This window comes from Sinohyriopsis cumingii, chromosome 19 (genome assembly GCF_028554795.1).
Source record: "Sinohyriopsis cumingii isolate HCF-2022 chromosome 19, ASM2855479v2, whole genome shotgun sequence".
Lineage (NCBI taxonomy): Eukaryota > Metazoa > Mollusca > Bivalvia > Unionida > Unionidae > Sinohyriopsis > Sinohyriopsis cumingii.
Genome location: NC_142979.1, coordinates 47,819,556 through 47,840,466, shown reverse-complemented (window position 1 = coordinate 47,840,466; position 20,911 = coordinate 47,819,556). Strand labels below are relative to the sequence as shown.

Sequence of the window (20,911 nt, the reverse complement as noted above, 5' to 3'; positions counted from 1 at the left end):
GGACACAACTTGTAAGCAAGTATATATGATAGCCATTGTAAGTTACACCTACTCAGTGGACATCCAAGTGCTGTTAACCGCAAAATTTTAAACTTCCTAATAAATCCTTGCATAAAATCTAGATTGTTACAAAAGAATTTGCTTCTGATGAGTGTAAAATGCATCACAGTTTGATAATTGGTCATGTATAACATCCATACAACTGTAAAGAGTGAGGAAACACAGAATGACTGTAACACAGTGCCCATCCAACTGTAAAGAGTAAGAAAACCCAGACTGGCTGTTACACAGTGCCCATCCAACTGTAAAGAGTCAGAAAATCCAGACTGTCCATCACATAATACCCATCTAACTGTAAAGAGTAAGAGAACCCAGACTGACCATCACATAATACCCATCCAACTGAAAAAGAGTAGGAAAACCCAAACTGGTTGTCACATAATACCCATCCAACTGAAAAAGAGTAAAAGAACCCAGACTGGCTGTCACACAGTGCCCATCCAGCTGTAAAGAGTAAGAGAACACAGACTGACCATCACATAATACCCATCCAACTGAAAAAGAGTAAGAGAACCCAGACTGGCTGTCACACAGTGCCTATCCAGCTGTAAAGAGTAAGAGAACCCAGATTTGCCATCACATAATACCCATCCAACTGAAAAAGAGTAAGAGAACCCAGACTGGCTGTCACAGTGTCCATCCAGCTGTAAAGAGTAAGAGAACCCAGACTTGCCTTCACATAATATGCTATCAGGTCAGTGTCTGCAATATATTATCTATTGTTATCAACATAGACCAAGATCTGCCATTACAGAAAAACTACAGATTTGGGGTTATGCTTCTTGTAATTGAAAGTGTATTATCCAACAGTATGTATGGTAAGTATTGTACAGGATATAAATCTTGTGTATGTGTGTCTGTGTGATTTGGATTTTTAACATAGCTTTAACAATTTGTCAGTCATATTGCTATAATGTCTGCAGTGTGGCAGTTTATAGTTATGTCTAGCACTGGGACATCATGCCACAGACATGTAGCATCATGTCCCACCCAGTCACATAATCCTGAGACCAGGCTGACCAGTCCTAACACTAACCTCTTAATGCTGAGCACCATATGAGGCAGCTGCTAGTGCCAATTTTACAAAGCTTTGGTATGATTTGTCATGGTTTGAACCCATGACCTCCTGCATCCTTTAAATCTTGCAAACTCTTATATTGTTAACTTAATTGTCTCTCCAAGGTGGTGCAGACGAGGCTGATAAAGGTCAAAGTACAGATGCTGAGACAATACGGACTGAAGACTTTGCCAACAAGTTCCGGGAAACACTTGTTTATAATTCAGGTAAATTTTATTTTTGAAAATTAATTTATGTTACTCTTGCACAGTTTTTATACAAAATAATGTAATTTTTAAAAAGATATATGTTTTGGAATTTTCTAGTATTAGTTTTTACAATTTGCCCCCTTTGTTTCTTCTTGCCCAGAATTCTCATTATCATTGTGACATGATAACTAATTTATCATTATAGTTCTTTTATATCCATACCATTTTATTTAAAATTCTGGACTTAGTATACATTCTGCTTAAGGTATAGCTGCATCTTTACTTTTGTACCAACCATTTTATCTTTGAGGGGTAGGGGGAATTGTGTTAGAATTTGTTTGGCAAACATTTCCTTTGAATTTCCCCAACTCTATTTCCATATGTTCCCTGTTATCGATGAAAAATTATGTCTTCAACAAAGAACAAAAATGTATTTAAAGGAAAACCTCAGTACACCCCTCAGTGGTATAATGGTTGTTGCCTTTTACGTTTTTTGCCAGATTAAAAAGATACGGTTAGCAAAAATTTAGGCTTTATAAGAATTCAACTAGAAAATAGATCTTAATGGATTCCTGCATCATATTCTAGGATGAAATGATGGCATTATAAAGTCATCCTTAGTTATAGTTGCATGGATTTTTTTGCATGATGATATCTGCACAGGCTTATGGCTTATGTTGGAAGCACCATAGTGAAACGATTGCTAGATGACAGTGTTTTTCATTTATGCTTCATCGTGATCATAACATCAGATTAAACTAGTTAAGAATCTTTAGAGTTCTGTTGACATCATTACCAGTTCAGTCAGCAACCAGTTCATCACAAAGTATAGACATTAAAATTTAAATTATTTCTGTGTTATCATGGCATTTGGTCACATTAAAAGTAAGGAACAACTGCTTCTTAACGCATTTTTATTCAAAAGGTGGACCTAAAGTGAAATGAATCAATATTTGTTTAGAGTACATTGTATTCGGATAATATCATGCACAGAGTTTCTCGTATGTGAGAGAAGAGCATTAAGGGGAAATAATCATGGACCATTATTTTATTGCTTTCATTGAGGGATAAATAAATATTTACATTTTTTAATTAAATGAGTGCCTAGTAATTGCATTTATTTTATGATCCACCTATTTGGAAAATTTGGACTGACATTTCTGCAAGTTACAGTGTCATCTAGACATGATTTTCACACCAGCAGGATGTTAGATATAAAACTGTTAAATGAAATAAAAGTATTAACTTAAAACAAATTTCCCAAATAAATATATTACAACACATTAAAGGTGGATGACAAGAACTAGGTCAGAAGGGCGAAGACCTTTGCTGCAATTAGAATATTGTTTAGAAATGGCCTACATGGCAAGCTATTCATAATAGAATACTTTAGGATGTCGTTTCTTTAAGATAAATATGTTAACTAATTTTAATGTTAAATGTTTAAAATAGACTGAAATATCATTTTGAAGAGCGAAATAATGTTTGCTTTATTGACAACCAGCAATATGCCAGTAGGAGGACTGATTCATGGTATAGAATGTAACTAAAGATGAATTTTCATGATAATTATATTATATTCTAGGTATTTAGCAATTGCTAAATTATAAACTATTAATGTAACCATATATCCTTTACTTGGTCTAAAGAACAAGCTCAACCCTCAAGAAAGGCTGCAAGAGTTGTCTCCCTTACATTAATATTAGATATGGTCAGAGGTTCAACATCCTACACTCAACCTTATTTAATTATTTGTCTTGGAGGGAAAAAAATCATGAAATATTTTGCATGCTGTACCAAGGAACTTTAAATGACTTTTAATAAATTTCTTGACACATAATTCATTCATATCTACAAGATGTGTACACTACTATTGACTTCATCTTTGGTAGTGCTTTGTTTAGCTAGAGGTGATGATATAATGATTTCGGCTGATAAATCAGCCCTTTACCCGTGATGATATTGATTTTTGGGTGCCGTCCATGAATATCAACACAGATTTGTGGGGTTGATTTATCGGACTAATGATGACTATTTTAATACATTTTTGTAGGTTTCTTTAAAGTTACTTTAATATACCTGTGTTTACTTGACAGCACAAGAATGCAAGCATAGATTCCATCTTTCATCAGATAATTCATTTACCAGAGTTGATACTGTTTGTTCTTTATATGATTTCAAGTGAACAAAATAGATAATGATTTAGTAGTCCATTATGTATCAGCAAATCAGAGACTCTGCTGTTTGTAGCTCGATACATGTTTTACACTTATAAATATTACAGGGTTATTCATATATATCACTTTTTATGAGACAATTATTATTTGCCCACCATAATGCTGCACATACTATTTTATGATGTTGTCTGTCTGTATGTCAGTCATAACAGTAAGGTAAGGAAGAGGGCTATCAATTTAAGTGGTCGAAAGGTCAGATATCAAGGTCACTGTGACTAAAAGAAGAAAAATGGTTCTGCATGATAACTTTAGATCTTTATGACTGGTATGGACACAACTTTGTGGATGGCTTGCATTTAGAGAAAGGTAGAAACCTTCTTATTACTTTTTAAACAGATCAAAGCTCAAGGTCACTCTTGATGACAAAATCAAACTGGTTTCTGCACAAAACTGTCAGTACTTTACTAATACATTCTTCTGACTTTGTGAATGACATACACTTTGGTTAAGAAAATAACTATTGATTTTGGAGTCAGCATGTCAGAGGTTAAGGTTGCAATGACTGAAAGAAGAAAAGTAGTTTTTGCATAATAATGTTAGTTCTAGACCTTGTAGACTGTTCTCAAGATATGGAAGAGGCTTATTTATTAAGGGTCAAAAGTTAAGGGGTCAAGGTCAGAGTAACTAAAACAGTAAAATAGGTTTTGCACAATAACTTCAGCTTTAGGGTAATTTCTATGACAACATTTTTTATGTTTGGCTTTGCAAAGGTAACAAATAAACTTATGGATCTTGGGGTTCAATGGTCAGTGATCATGACCATAGTAAGTCAAAGAAGAAAAGTTTGAGACTACATACCTTGACCAGTCCAGATCATTGAGATATGTTGGTGAATAATCTAAAGAGTCACCCATATCCTGCCAGTGGCTACATAGAGAAGAATATTAAACACTTGTTGGGCATATAATGTACAAGTCATGGTACTCATGTTCTGGCTTTGTAATAATTTGTGTTGTTTTGTTTTTCTGTCGGTTTTCCCATCAAGGTATGATTATTAACATTATGGGTTTTTAATCTAACAGATGACTCTGACAGAGACAAGGCAATTCTGAGTGACCTGAGTGAACTTGACTCAGATGATCTAGAGCAGATGTTACATACTCTAGCTCATAAATCTTCCCCACAAGGTGTGACTTACTGTTGTAACCTGTCATTTCAAATATAAGCGCAGCTTTGGACTATGAAACTTGCTTAAAAGAACAATACAAAGTGCACCAGCATCTTGTTGCAAACACTCTGCCCATTAAATGCTCAACACTCAACCTATTATGGGGATAAAAACAAATTAATCGAGGAAACAAATGCTCAACAAATTAGACACTACCCTGTCAACACAAAAAATACTCAATACATTAGACACTACCTGGTACACTCTACCCTGTCAGCACACAATGCTGTACTGATTCTACCCTTGTAAACAATCAACACTGTGAGCACTCTACCCTGTATGCATTCTACTCTTTAAACAATCAATACTGTGAACACTCTACCCTGTACACACTCTACCCTGGAAACAACAATCAACACTGTAAACATTCTACCCAGTACACACTGTACCCTATAAACAATCAACACTATAAACACCCTATCTTGTACACACTCTACCCTGTAAATGCTCAGCATGGTAAATACTCTACCCTATACACACTCTATTGTGTACATTATTTGTCATATGTGAAATAGTAAATACATGTATCCTATTATTATCGAAAATAGTCTAATAATCAGCATTTTCTGCCAGCATTTAACAGAATAATGGCCCTTCATTATCTTGGTACTGTAATAATCAAAATTTGTTAAATGGCACAATATATCTGAAAATTTAAATATAAATTATTTTCAAGCCCCACCAATTAATATGAGGTCACTGAGAGATCTGATTAATTGAATTTTCTCTATACTATATCTCTGAATTATCTGGAACAAATCTTGTAAAATTGGAATTTAAGCTTCTTTTCAATGGTCTCTCTGACATTTAGGTTTTGAAATTCAAATTTTTAATATATAAGAAGATTGCTTCTGTTTGATTGGCAGAGCAGATATGAAAATTTAAATCATCATATTAAATCCATATTAGGATGAAAACTTTCTCTAAATGGCACATCTGACTAATTACTATATACAGATGGATTCTTTTTTCTTGGTGTCTTTACATTTAGGGTTTGTAGTAACCATGAAATGAACAAAATTGAGCAACCATGAAAAATACTATATTCACACTGGTTCCCATAGCAACTCAGCTTTTGCACCTCTCCTTTTTGTTGTGCATGGACAACATGCCATTGTGGCAAGATGTGGCATTCTGCAGAATTATGTTTTTTGATTACCCAAACTGTCTCTTCTTCCATTTTCTGATTAATAAATCGGTGAATTTTTTGCTTCTGTAGAATATACTGTGATGAGTAAGTCTATCCAGAAACATGGCCATTAGAGTTTTCATATAATATATGAATTTTTGCTGATGAACAAATAAATGCCTACACATTGTAATAGGACCTAGAGTGTGAACTAAAAGCTAAGAGTCACCTATCTATGATAGTATAATTTTACCATATATACTCACTTAAAAATCAAGTCCAACTGCTGATAAGATAGACCCTGATCTGCCATTGGACTTAGAGCATGAACTAAACTAAAAGCTAAGAGTCACCTGTCTATAATTGTGTAATATTAACCCTGTTCAGTCATCATATAGTGTGCTAGCAGATCAGGGTCTATTTTTTTTACTGATCACTCCTAATAAACTACACAGACCCAGATCTGCTGGTGCATTATGCAATGGCAGATCTTGGTCTGTGCAGTTTGCAGTTGTACATGACTTTTAAATGAGTATGTATGGTATATTAAATGATACCAGTGATAAAAGAAATGTTGCCCTTTTTTGGCAGCAGGCACCTGTTCCTAAGCAAGTTTCAAAGCCCAGGGTCTATTCAGCATGCCACATATTATGTGTATAAACAGAAGCATCATGTATAACTTCCCATTTCCTACTTCATGCATTATCCTCATTAACAACTGTCATACCGTATAACCATATACCATAGCTTGTATATAGATAAATATGTACAGTCAAGCATTTTTGTAACATAATAATAATAATAATAATAATAATAATAATCAATAATACTTTAAAGAGGGTAACTGGATTAAAAACAACTAATCTCATCTGAGGTTCTCTATGCAAAGAACAATTCAATACCCAAATCCTCATAACCTAATGCAAACCACTGGAACATGTACAAATTAATGTATAACATTAATAAGTATTGAACACCAGAATTTTATGAATCTGTATAATTATAACACATATAACAATTAAACAATTTAGTGTTATTAATCTGTATAACTATAACATGTATAACAGTTAAACAATTCACTGTTATTAATCCGTATAACTATAACATGTATAACAGTTAAATGATTCAGTGTTATTAATCTGTACAACTATGACATGTATAACAATTAAGTGATTCAGTGTTATTAATCTCTATAACTATAACATGTATAATAAGTAAATAATTAAATGTTTTTAATCTGTAAACAAATTTATTGGCTGTTTCAAGATTTGGTTTTGTGGGATTTACTGCCATTTTTCAGCACATGATAGGTTATTTACATGGTGGCCAGTATATCTGGTGGAGGAAGAAACACTGACCTACTGGAAGCTACTGGCAAGCTTTCTTAAATTGCCCACGTTGGTCAAAACAAGGCATCAGCACACATGGTGAGATGTGATTGATCTGCAAAGACAAGCACCTTAAACCACTCTGACACCTTTCCACCCATGCCATTACAGGAAGAAAGATAGTTAAACTGATGCAAGTTAGAATAACAATGAATACAGCAGTATTTCATAATTAAATGGTTAAAGCACTTAGCTGGTTTGGTAAATATTTATTTGTAATGGTGTAAAAAGATTCATATTAATTCAAGATCATGACATAAACATATGACACAGCTTATAGGTGTATGAAATTAGTTATCATTACTCTGCAAGAGTTTTTATTTTTATTTTCTTGGCTGACATGACATCATGTAATTTGCCATAATTTATTAATTTGCACTGTTGTGACATGATTTTCATTTATTCGACATTATTACCTATCTTTTTCATCATTTATAGTGTCTTGCGACTGCAATGACATTTTTGCTTTTCTGAGATAATTTGAAGCAAATGTTATGCATTAAGTCATGTAATACAAGGGTTCTTATGTGACATGGTATCTTGCCATTTTTGGAATGATAAGCTTGTGTGTAAACTTTAACAACAAGTTGATACTGCCTCCAATACTAAAAGATGACATCATACTAACTGTGTCTCTTATTTTTCTTTGAAAACGGCAAGACAGAAACAATTAGCCACCTTTGTTTAGGTCAATATGAAACTGCATAAATCAATTGCCTTTTTTTATTGACCTACAAAAAATGTATGACAAAAAAAAATGTGCCTATGGTATAGATCATTTTGCCTAGTGAGTATAACGTTTTAAAATCACTGATACATTACCTGTTGTTGTTATGTTGTAGTTCCAAGTCCAAAGTGAAAATTCACACCTTCATTTAGTAACTGGTCTAAAACAAATATGCATGGTCCCAGTCCAATGCCTTAGACACTTCCATTATTTGGAATATTTTCCTTCTTTTCCTTGAACTTCATGCAGTGTAACTTATCTGGATGTACAAGATCTTCATTAACTCTTGTGTTTTTTAGCCACAATTTTAGACTGTTGGAAAACAATGATTTATGTAGACATAATCCCTAACCAGAAGACGTCTGACATGACTCTCTCTCAGAATTTCACAGACATAAAAATTAATTTCTTCACAATTCAAGGGACTGTTTCTCTGGACAAGATCGCACAAATACATTTCCTCACAAAAAAGGTTTTCAAAAGGATATCATTGTCTATTTGAATCTACCTCTCAGTCCTGGGGAGCCTAAATATGTCAGAGAATCTAGTTCCTTGGAAGGCTTCATATGAGGCTTCTCTAGTTTCTTCTGTCAGCAAAGGACCAGAAGACCTCAAGGGGACTCTCTTTCAGCTTGGATTTTCTTGGAGTCCAAATGAACCAGATAGTATAGTTCTTCAAGGCTCATAGCCTTGAGGCAGGATTCTCCACCTTGAAATGTTATCCATTATTCTGTCCCTACAGGAATTTGTCAATTGTCAATATTGTTAGACAGCTGTGTTATTGTCATCATAGATGACATATCAATCATGGCATAACTCAGATTACAAGAAGCCACTCATTCCCCTTTGCTTGTAAGTCTGGAACCTTCTCAGAAAGATAGCTTCAGAGTGGATTACTCTCAGAGTCTGCCACAATCCAGGACAGAGGACTCTTCAGGCATACAGCATGTCTAGGCAGGGATATGCAGCCAGAGTCAGTAGCAGAGACTCTTCTTTGACTGTGACAATGATAATAGCAATAACAATGATAATAACAATGACAATGATAGACTTGTTTACAATGGGGCTGATCAACAACTGCCACATTATGCTTGGGCATCTGCAGCCTAAAGTGGAATTGTCTATATGCCTATGCCACCAGCCTTTGAGAATAATCACTCAGGATCTTTACAGGGTCAGAAGCATGACACAACAGGTAACCCTGTGGTGCTAATGGTCATGGTTCAGCAATCTTCTTGACCTGTTGGATGGCACATGCCTAGGGAGTTACTGCTGAGAAGGGATATGCTGCTGTTAAGAGGGTCTCTCATGTATAACAACCCACAGATGCTTTTTCTCCATGCCAGACTCATATCATGATTAGTTTTGAGCCAGGCTGCAGATTTCTTCTCTCAAGCTGGAAAGCAGTCAGCCATCAAGGTTTATGTAGCAGATTATTCTGTAACAGTTTCTTGAGTTGTCTATCACCTACAGTTACAAAACTTTGTGGATAGCTTGCACTTGGGATATAGAAGAACCTGTCAATTTTGGACTCAAAAGGTCAAAGTTCAAGGTCACTGCGACTTGAAGAAGAAACATTATATCTAAACATTAATTTGAATTATCCATCATCTACAGTTACTAAACTTCATGGTTAGCTTGCACTTAGAGTAATGAAGAAGTCTTTTGATTTTGGAATCAAAAGATGAAAAGTCAAGGTCACTGAAACTAAAAGATAAACAATTGTTTCTGCAAATTAACTCAAGTTCTCCATATATATGGTTATCCATTTTTGTGGATGGCATGCACTTGGGGTGGGTATGATGCCAATTTTGTTTAGATTCAAAAGGTGAAAGGTCAAGGTCACTGCAGCTGAAGGAATTAAAATAGTTTCTTCATAATTGTATCGTTTCTGCATCACATACCTTTACCAAAACTTTATGGATCACTTGCACCTGAGATAAGGAAGGAGCCTACTGATTTGGGAGTTAACAAGGTGTGTCACTAACTAAAAAAATAAGGAAACATTTCTGCAAAATAGCTTAAGTTCTCCGTCATCTACAGTTGCCAGTATTTGTTGATGGCTTGCATTTGGGGTGGCAATTTTAGTTTGGAGTCAGAAAGTTAAACGTCAGATTCAATGATTTCTCCACTATAAATTCATTTCTAAATCATATACTGAAAGCAAACTTTGGATGGTTTGCACTTGGAGTAATTAAGGAAGAAACTTATTGATTTGGGAATAAAATAGCAATAATCAAGGTCACTTTGACAGAAAGAAGATTCATTGTTCCTGCACAAAATTTCAGTTATCTGCATGGAGAACTATTCAACATGGGTTGACATTCACAGTATTTTTGTTTGAACTGTTATGTTATCTAAACTTTCTTATGAACCTTGGAGTTAGGATTCTTTTGGTGATACAACCAGCAAGATGCTCTTCATCTTCCATTAGCATCAGCTGGGAGAGGGAATTAAATTTATGCTTTATACATGGAAGAGGGTTGCCAACAATTCAATGGATACTATTAGTCAGTCTCTCATCTTGCCATCCCAGCATTCTGATTAAGAATCAGCTGCTTCCACTGGCCCCTGACCCTAATGAAATCCCTTGTCTCAGTCACATCTATGCTAGGGAAAATGGCCCCGACCCTAATTAAATCCCTTGTCTCAGTCACATCTATGCTAGGGAAAATGGCCCCTGACCCTAATGAAATCCCCTGTCTCAGTCACTTCTATTCTAGGGACAATTACTCCTAACCCAGTTGAAATCCCTATTCTCAGTCACATCTATGCTAGGGAAAATGGCCCCTAAACCAATTGAAATCCATAGTCTCAGTCATGTCTATGCTAGGGACAAAAGTCCACTCCTGTAAGACGGCCTTGGTCTCCATGATAGATAAATGGATTACTGCCTTTGATCAAGGGAAATTAGTTGGATCCATACTGGTTAATCTTTGAAAGGCTTTGACTTTGTTGACCATGATATTCTTATCAATAAATTGACTGGTCAATGATTCATTGGTTTTCATCATATCTAACAATGAAGAATCACTGTATCCAATTAAATGGCAGTTTTTCTACAGAAGTACCAGTCACAAGTGGAGTACCACAGGGATCAGTCCTGGGCCCACTCCTTTTCATATTTGCCACCAACCTATATGCAGATGACACCACTCTATCAGATTTCAAACAGCTAAAATCAGACCTTAAGATGTCTCCTTTCAGATAGCCTTACTTAGAATAGATTCCTGGTGTTAGGAAAATGGCATGAAAGTAAACACAAACAATACTAAAATATTAATGATTACTACTCCCTACCCCCCCCAAAAAAAAAAGCAGACTTGGAAAATAACTGTTTGAATCTTATGTTCAGTGAAATTTGCCTACCAATATTTACCCATGACAAAACCCTTGGGGTGATGGTTGACAACAATTTGGAATGTACATGTTCAAGTCATATGTAATAACGTCAACTCATGTCTTTGGTTATTAAACAAGTCCATATCTGTCAACTAAAAAGTGAATGATATTAAAATTATAACAGTGATTGAATGAATATTTTTGAGAAATGATAAACTTATGCACAAAGTTTCAAACAATATGACTGCATTATACCTCAGTGAAAGATTCATGCTAGATAACGAGGCAATACTCCCAATTTAAGATCAGTTTCAGCTAACCTGAACTCTCCATTCCAAAACCCAAAAAGAACTCTTTAAGAAAAGTTGTCAATATTTGATGCCATGGATTTGAAACAGAATCCTTAAAAAAGGAGATCAGAGAAAGTACCAATATAAATGCGCTTAATTATAACCTAATTCAGTATGGATGAACTTGTGGAACCTATTCAATGTAGCTTATTATCTGCAATGCTTTGTTTTCATAATGTGTGCAACCATATACAATGTATCTAAATATGGATTTAGTAGAGGGACCCAGGGAAGATAAGCTCCATGCTGCTAACTGTGTCACCCTCTTTAAATCTAAGTCATTATTATTATTATTGTTATTATTATTATTATTATTATTATTATTATTATTATTATTATTATTATTGTTATTATTATTATTATTATTATTATTATTATTATTATTATTATTATTATTATTATTATTAATTTCTTTGTCCAGTCAGGGTTTTAAGTTTCTGTTCAGCTAAATCAAAAGGTAAATGGTCAGAAGTGTCTGTTTCTTCCTCTCTGTGGTACCTCTGATATTTAGGCAGCCACCATTTCTATGTGGATTAATTGATTATTGAAAGAGTTTATCAGTCTTTCAGCAAGAGTTCTTTCCCTTATGAGACTGACCACCCTTGAGATTCAGACTAATGCTGCATATTGGACTGGGTGAACATACAGTAGATTATATATGAGTTTGGCTGGCCAGGATTGGTTGATAATGAAAGTTTGATTTTAGTGAAAATAATCATTTAAGAGCTTATCCTAGTTGTCACTGGAAAAAAAAAATAGAGACATGGTTTTATTCATGGAATTTCAGTCTTTTAACAGACTGGAATTTGGAACACTCAGCACCTGACTCTTTGATACAGAATTGAAAGTACATGTTTCAGAAACACATAGAGCCAGAAAATGCCACAGCTCATAGGTTTTTTTCTGCACAGAAGCTGTCATCCAGAATACATCTATAATGATAAATATAGGTTTGATCATGAGTACTCAGAAATTTAAAGTTATTGAATTTTTAAGATCATGGTGTTTGCATAGGTTTACTGTGGGAACTGAATTAGTACATTGAAGAGTCCTATAGAGAGCTACAGCAATACAGTAATTACACATAATGCATGTACAATTAACTTTACTATAAATGCAATTATGAGGTTCTATTTTGTGGATAACAAACTAACTTAGAACCTTTTGTAAACCAGAGAATGGTGGCAGGGTATAGAGTGTATGGACTTGACCATGCTAGGTGGAGTGTTTTATATATTGTTTAGTATGTATGCAATCACATACCGGTATATAAAGTTTATACAATTTACCTTTTACATTTCCGAGTTGTATTTTGAAACATTATGATTCAGATATGATCATAAAGTCTCTACCTGTGGCCATGCTTGATGGTGATGACCTCTCATGACCTTGTGTCCCACCAGTTTCATTTAGTGAATGTTTAGAAATTTCACATTTGTAATTTAATTGACTAATCCTACTAGCTGACTTCAGTTCTAAATTTTATGTGTTCTGGGGGAATTTCAGGTAATTTCTGTCATTTAAATATCCTTTTCTGTAATAATGCATGCACATATAGATGGTTACCTTGACCTTTTACTCCATAATTACGTAATATGACAAGGCTGGTAATATATTTCAGTTTTAAATTGAAGAGTGATAAATGATGATAGTAAAAAGGTGACTCTTGGTTAGAAAGCTTTATTTTAATATTTTTTCAGATTTTTTAAAATAAAGCTTAAATAATGCATACATTATTATTATTACATTAAATAATGCATAATGTAAACAGTGTACACACTTCAGAAATCATGTGTAGTCCATATTGCAGTCATTCATTAGCACAGAAATCATGTGTAGTCCATATTGCAGTCATTCATTAGCACAGAAATCATGTGTAGTCCATATTGCAGTCATTCATTAGCACAGAAATCATGTGTAGTCCATATTGCAGTCATTCATTAGCACAGAAATCATGTGTAGTCCATATTGCAGTCATTCATTAGCACAGAAATCATGTGTAGTCCATATTGCAGTCATTCATTAGCAGCAGCAGGGCATGCCTTCCTGATATTCAGAGATTTTAATCAATATATCATGTTTGTATTTTAGCATTAGATTCCAAATTCTGAGTAATTACCCCATGCATGTCATATAAGTCATTAATTTTCTTGCATCAACTTTCTTCTCTATCTCTGTCCTAGCTCTAACTTAGTATCATTTCCACACGTGTACTTTTAACAATCTCATGATTATTGTTTTTTCACATATCGACTATGCATAGAGATGAATGAAGAGTTATTTAATGTTAATCAGATAGATAATTGTAGATAATAATGAAAAGAATTCATTTGTGTGCTACCTGATATTTAATAATCATTGCTTGTTTGAAATTCCAGTGGGCTGCAGGCCAATCATATTGTAGACTGTGTATGTGAAAAAATACCTTATGTACTTGCTTATAAGACAAGTCCAACTTCAAACTGCACAGACCCAGATCTCCCAATGCATAATTCACTGGCAGATCTGGAAATGTGCAGTTTGTTAGGAGTAATCAGTAGTACAAACAGCACAGATCCTGATCTGCAGGTGCATTATGTTGTTATGGCATATCAGGATCTTTGTTGTTTTTGCAGTTTGACTCGACTTATAGAGAGTATATATCATATATCATATAGAACCTGAATAACACATTTTTCCATATAAGTCATGCTTGATGATAAGTCCATTCTCAAACTTCTACAAATACAGTATTTGGCATATTTATAATTCAGAATGAGATAAGCTCACACTACTTAAAATATTTCCAATTTTGTTTCACTTGTCTTAGCAGAGGAGATATATTGTGGTAAATGTCGTGAGACTTGGGGCAAATTTGGTTAGGATATTAAAGTGGTATCTGATATTCACTAAGTGATGAAGAGAGAGAGAGAGAGCACTAGAGCAAAACCATTTCCAGGCTGATGTCATTATGACTGGATAATGTATTTTGGAGATGAAACCAATTACATGTATTGGGGTGAAATATTTTTTGGTAATATGTACCTAATTATAATATGGCCACACCCTACTAAGCTTTCTCTGCCATTATATTCCTGTTTCCATTCCAGCAACAATTGATGAAATTTGTTGCCATGGCCCCTGAGCTTTATGATCTGGAATTGCTATCAAAGAAATATATTTTACTCCAAATATTGTTAGCCATTAGAGATATCTGAAATTTGTTACTGTTAAAAAAGACTTTTATTTCACCACAAAATATTTACTGTTTTGTTTGCTCGGCAATATATAGCCAGAATTCTGCTGATGTGCCGTTAACCCCATATAGACATTCATATGTACTATTTGCAGGAAAAAGACCTTGAATTTATCGGCAAATGATATGTGATAGTTAGAAAGATTATATATTCTATTCAGTGGAAGAGGACTGCTCCGGTGGCCTAGTGGTTAGAGCATCCGTCTCAGATGCAGGAGGTTGTGGGTTCGATCCCTGGCCGAATCATACAAAAGACTTGCAAAAATGGTACTAACAGCTGCCTCGCTTGGCGCTCAGCATTAAGAGGTTAGTGTTAGGACTGGTTGGCCTGGTGTCAGGATAAGGTGACTGGGTGGGACATCATGCTACATGTCTGTGGCATGATGCACCAGTGCTAGGCATTATAATAAACTGCCACACTGCAGACATCATAGCGATATGACTGAAAAATTGATAAAGCTATGTTAAAAATCCAAATCACACACACACAGTGGAGGAGGTATTAAGTGGGAAAATGCTATTCAGTGGAGGATGTATAAAGTGGGAACATGATATATGCTATTCAGTGGTGGAGGTATTATGTGGAAAAATGATATATGCTATTCAGTTGAGGAGGTATTAAGTGGGACAATGATATATGATATTCAGTCGAGGAGGTATTAAGTGGGACAATGACATATGCTATTCAGTGGAGGAGGTATTAAGTGGGACAATGATATACACTATTCAGTGGAGGAGGTATTAAGTGGGACAGTAATATATGCTATTCAGTTGAGGAGGTATTATGTGGGACAATGATATTTGCTATTCAGTGGAGGAGGTATTAAGTGGGACAATGATATACTCTATTCAGTGGAGGAGGTATTAAGTGGGACAATAATATACACTATTCTGTGGAGGAGGTATTAAGTGGAACAATGATATATGCTATTCAGTGGAGGTGAGACTAGCAACCAATCCGTTCTCCAGCATTGTAAGACAGAAATATCACAAGTATGAAATTTAGTTTTTCTGAAACCATAGTGTTGAGGCTTGTTAATGCATATTTGAAGAATATTATTGTTAAGTTAACAAATCATACAAACTGATGAATAATCAAGATGAAATATTGCAAGCAATTATGAAATATTGCAAGCAAGGATGTATCTTTCAAACAATAAAAACCGTCACTTAACATTTTTTTCTTTCTTCTGTGGTTGAGAAGAGTGTTGTGCCCACTCCCTGAGAGGCAGGGGGAATTTCCTATATGAGTTGGGTGATCATAGATCTGATTATTCATAACCTGGCAAAAATTTGAGTTGGCAATGAATGCTCCAGTATCACTGGTTCTGACACCCTTAGATCTGTACAGGGTGAGGATATAAATGTTTCCAAAATACATAAAACAAACTCCACAAGGAATTAGAACATTTTTATTGGTGCTATGATGTATGAGATGATTGTTTGTCAATTTCTACATTTTATTATTAATTTTTATAAGTGTATGAATATATATAGGTAAATACATCTAAACCTTGCAAATATTTAATAATAAAAAAATTTTGCTTTACACTGTATAAAATCATTGGACAATAAAATAATTATGTTTTGTATTGATTGATGCACACTAAAACCTAGAGGGTATGAAAAATTATATACAATATTGTATATCATCATCCATGACTAAAACATCACAAATTTCTTATCAACCAACCTACCCTGATTGTTTACTATATTTACTCATGTGGGATACTCACCCAGATGTGAACAGTGTAGAACCTGATATCTGCTATGGTATGATGGGAAGGCAGATCAGTATCTCCAATGTTCATTGATATCACAAGTAGAATGACCAGTGTAGAACCATATATCTGCCATGATATTAAATGATGGCAAATCAGTATTTACAGTGTTCATGATATCACAAGGAGAATGGCTTTTGCAGACCCAGATATTTGCCATGGTAATATGATTCTACTGTTCAATGAAATCACAGTGTAGATATCTGCCATGATATAGTGTAGAGAAATTGGTATCAACACTGTCAGTAATATCACAAGGAGAATGACACATGTGGGCCCAGATATCTGCCATGGTATCTTGTGAAGCTAAATCAGTTTCTTGACTGTTGAATGACAAGTAGAATGACCAATGTTTTACATCCGCTACTAGATCATGTGATGGTAGATATGGGTCTATGCTTCTCACAGTTTGATGTGGGATGGATAATACTTGGGTAAATATGGTAATCACCTATGAGAGCCAAAATCAGAGACTGATCTGTCTATTAATTATCTTCCATTTTGTAGCTGCATATTTTGTATATGTACCCACACTATGTCTTTGGAATATCTTTTCCAATCAACTAATTAAATAAGCTGAGTCAGCTAAATTTAATTTATTATAGTTGTTGAACTCTAGCTTGGCAGAAGAATTTGATACATTTAGTTTGTATTGTATAATTGCTTTGTAGCTTACATGCTTGCTTGCAATCCATCTTTGTATATCAGCTCTTTTGAAGATATCTAATATTACGATCAGTCATGTTCATCCTTGTTTGTTTGATTTTGTTGGTTGAATGCCATTTTTCAGCATTTGATAGGTATACATTGCAGCCAGTATATTTGGTGGAGGAAGAACCCCAGGATGAACCACTGCCAACCATGAAGGAAGCTATGAGTAAACTTTCTCACATACCCATGTTGGCTGAGCCAAGACTTGGACACACAAGGACAGAAGTGAGATGTGTGAGTGATCTGTCAAGGCAAGTGCCTTGGACCATTCAGTCAGCCAGGGCACCTGTTCATCCTTGTTACAAGTGGCAAGTTAGTTCTACTTGTAATAACAAGCTACAACGATTCAGATTGTGATCATATGTGGTATGGTGTATACCATGGATGAATAGGTCATAAACAAGAGTTTGGAATCCTTATACAGCCTTGGGGGTGGAGAGTAAGGGTGGAGGTAAATAACTATTAAGTCATGTATGCAGAATTGTAGATATTTACAATGGCTTCCATATCTAAGTTTGGTACTTATGCATACCAATGATCAGATTCTCAACACACAATAGATAAATAAATCACTTCTTTATCTTTATGTTTTACAATATGAAAATTTATGTTATATTTTGTTTCAAATATTTAATTGCCAGGATTGATCTGATGGTTCTTGATTTATTGAATGAAACTGGTAAGTTTTATGTACAGTCATGATTGTATTTTGCAGGTTTTAAGGAATTGGAATTGTGACAATTTCATAATTTGGTTTTTATACACTGTGTTAGTCCACATGCACTTGTTGTACAAGGAAAACTTCCACAATGCTTTCAAGCACTGCTGCACAACATTTTCTACTGATCAGTTTCATGTATTGTATGTAATATTTGCAGCTTTACTGATAATTATTTTGCCAAATGTAATTGGCCACAATAATAATATAATAATAATAATAATAATAATAATAATAATAATAATAATAATAATAATAATAATAATAATAATAATAACAATAATAATAATAATAATAATGATAATAATAATAATACATGTAATAATAATAATAACAACTACAACAACATCATCATCATCATCATCATTATCATCATTATTTATTTTACAGCAATGTATTGCAAATTATTATCTTCTCTTTTCACAAGAGCAAATGATCATGTGATCATTTGGTTGTTGAATGGAAAATATTCTTGCATTATATGCATATGTGCAAATGCAATCAATTTCAAATTAATGAGACAATCCAGCCTTTACATTTCTTTTCAAAATAATAATCTTGGAAAAAAATTACATGCTATTTTTATCAGTTATCAGAGATTTGCAAATCAGATAAAGGTATGGAACAAAAATTTACTATAATTTTGCCAGGTTGGTTTTATCTGGGTAGTGCAACATAAACTGAATTAGTTCCCTTCTTCTAATCTTGTTACACTGACACAGCTGACTGGTAATAATGGATAGGTTACACAACTGTTCATATAAGTATACACTCCTAAAAACGCTGTTAAATTTTTATATATGTGCTAAATACTGGCAGACATATATACTTGCAGATGGTATTTAAGGAAACATGTATTTTGCATTAGAATTTAGTATTGTTATTAGTGGTTAATTAGTCTTCCTTACTTATGATTAGATCCACTCTTCCCAAACCAGATACATGTACTGCCAATGTCGGTGACAGAGTAAACAAATGAAAATTGATTATTAGTTAAGTTCATAGATTTATAAAAATTATTATAATGCTATATTGCAAAAATTCTGTACATATATTTTTTGTCTTATCCATGTGTGTAGGCATATAACTCATGATTTTCTGATGCATTTCACAAACAACAGATTAAGGATAGAATGTGTCATTTGACATGGCTAACTTGTGTTATGTCCTTCCCATCATGTGATACATTTTCTTTTTTTAATGATTGATGATTTTTATGAATCAGGCAAAAACTGTGGGTAGACGTTTCTCATTTTTTGCCTGATGTTGGTCATTAAAAAAATCTGGCATGTCCAAGATTTTTTTACCCACACCTGCAATACTTATAGGTTACTGCATTTGTATGGGAAAATATGAATGAGTTTTTCAGGTGGAATACTGCATGACCCTGGGAGTGCAGTATATCCATCTGACAAAACGAGTGTACATAATTTGTTTACAAAGTAGTTCCTAATACACTATTGGGCACATGTGTCCTGCTTGTGAGTACAATATGAAGGTGTGCAATATCGTAAAATACTGAACAATTCTGACAATATAAAGTTAACAAAGAAAAAAATGAGCATATAATAATATTTTATACTTATGCTCTCAGTCAATTGACTGACCCATTGATTGGCCAATCCACACAAATACATGAAGATTGGACAGAATTCAGTACAACCCCCAGTACCTAACACAGCAATAATGGGAAGTGTCCATTACACATCGCATTTGCAATGCTGTCTCCTCCTGGTGAACCTCCTATGTAGGAAATATTCAGAAATTGAAGGCTGATTTCTCCTAAACTGGTGGACCGTTGTGGTGATCTAAATTGACAGATGTAATAAACAAAATGAAAACTATCTTTAAAGTATATAATATACTGTAATCCTAATTTTCCCCTTGAATGTTTAAATAGATTTATTGATTTCTTGTGTTTTTATGGGACTTTGACTTTTTGCACATCCACTTTTGTGGGGAACTTACTGTTTTAAGACATACATATATATATTTCACATTTTAGCATATTTAGCAATACAAATAGTTTTAGAATTATTAATTTTTAAATCTTATGATTTTGTATGACAGTGCAGATAATATGGAATAATTTAGTTACAAGAAAAAGTTTAACTTATCAAATTTCAAATTAAAATTATTAGGGATATCATCTTATGAATTTATAAATGATGAAAAGCAGAATTGTCTCAGATTCCCAGTTTAGAATCTCATTTGCACTTATTAGGACCATTTGCAACTGTCAGCCACTGTTATTTAATTGACAAATAACATAGACTCTGATCTGCCATTGCATAATAGATCAGCAGTTCATTGTCTATATTGTTTGTTCTACTGATTACTCCTAACAAACTGCATAGACCCATATCTGCCAGCATATTATTCAACATAAGATCTGGGACTATGATGTTTGCCATTGGACACCAACTTAAGCAAGCACAAAATTATTGTAATTCACTTGTTTAAATCTTTGCAAAGAGTTTCTTTTGAAATAAAACAGATTAGTCAATATCAAGCAGATTGGCTAATGAAGTACAAAAAGAAACACAAGATCTCATCGATTTCTGTCTATTTAAATAGTACAATGATAGGTGAGATTCATTAATTACTGTATTTGTCTTTGTTGTCATTATGATAAATGAAGGGAGTATATATTGCATTGCTGCCATCTACACCCACCCACATGTCCATACAATCAATCCAAATCTGTACATCCACATCCACCCACATGTCCATGTGGTCATCCTAAATCTGTACATCCACACCCACCCACATGTCCATGTGACCATCCTAAATCAGTAC

The 20,911-nt window shown here is 34.1% G+C and overlaps 1 protein-coding gene across 3 annotated transcripts in view; it reads left to right on the top strand.

The window, feature by feature from the left end:
- The window catches only part of LOC149775653 (uncharacterized), a 283,048-nt gene that overhangs the window by 83,860 nt on the left and 178,277 nt on the right, over nucleotides 1–20,911 (top strand). For all 3 annotated transcript variants that reach the window (XM_089943843.1, XM_089943842.1, XM_089943844.1), the window contains 2 exons: nucleotides 1,243–1,344; nucleotides 4,586–4,690. In XM_089943843.1, coding sequence (XP_089799969.1) covers nucleotides 1,243–1,344; nucleotides 4,586–4,690 — 207 coding nt within the window. The remainder of the gene's footprint in view (nucleotides 1–1,242; nucleotides 1,345–4,585; nucleotides 4,691–20,911) is intronic.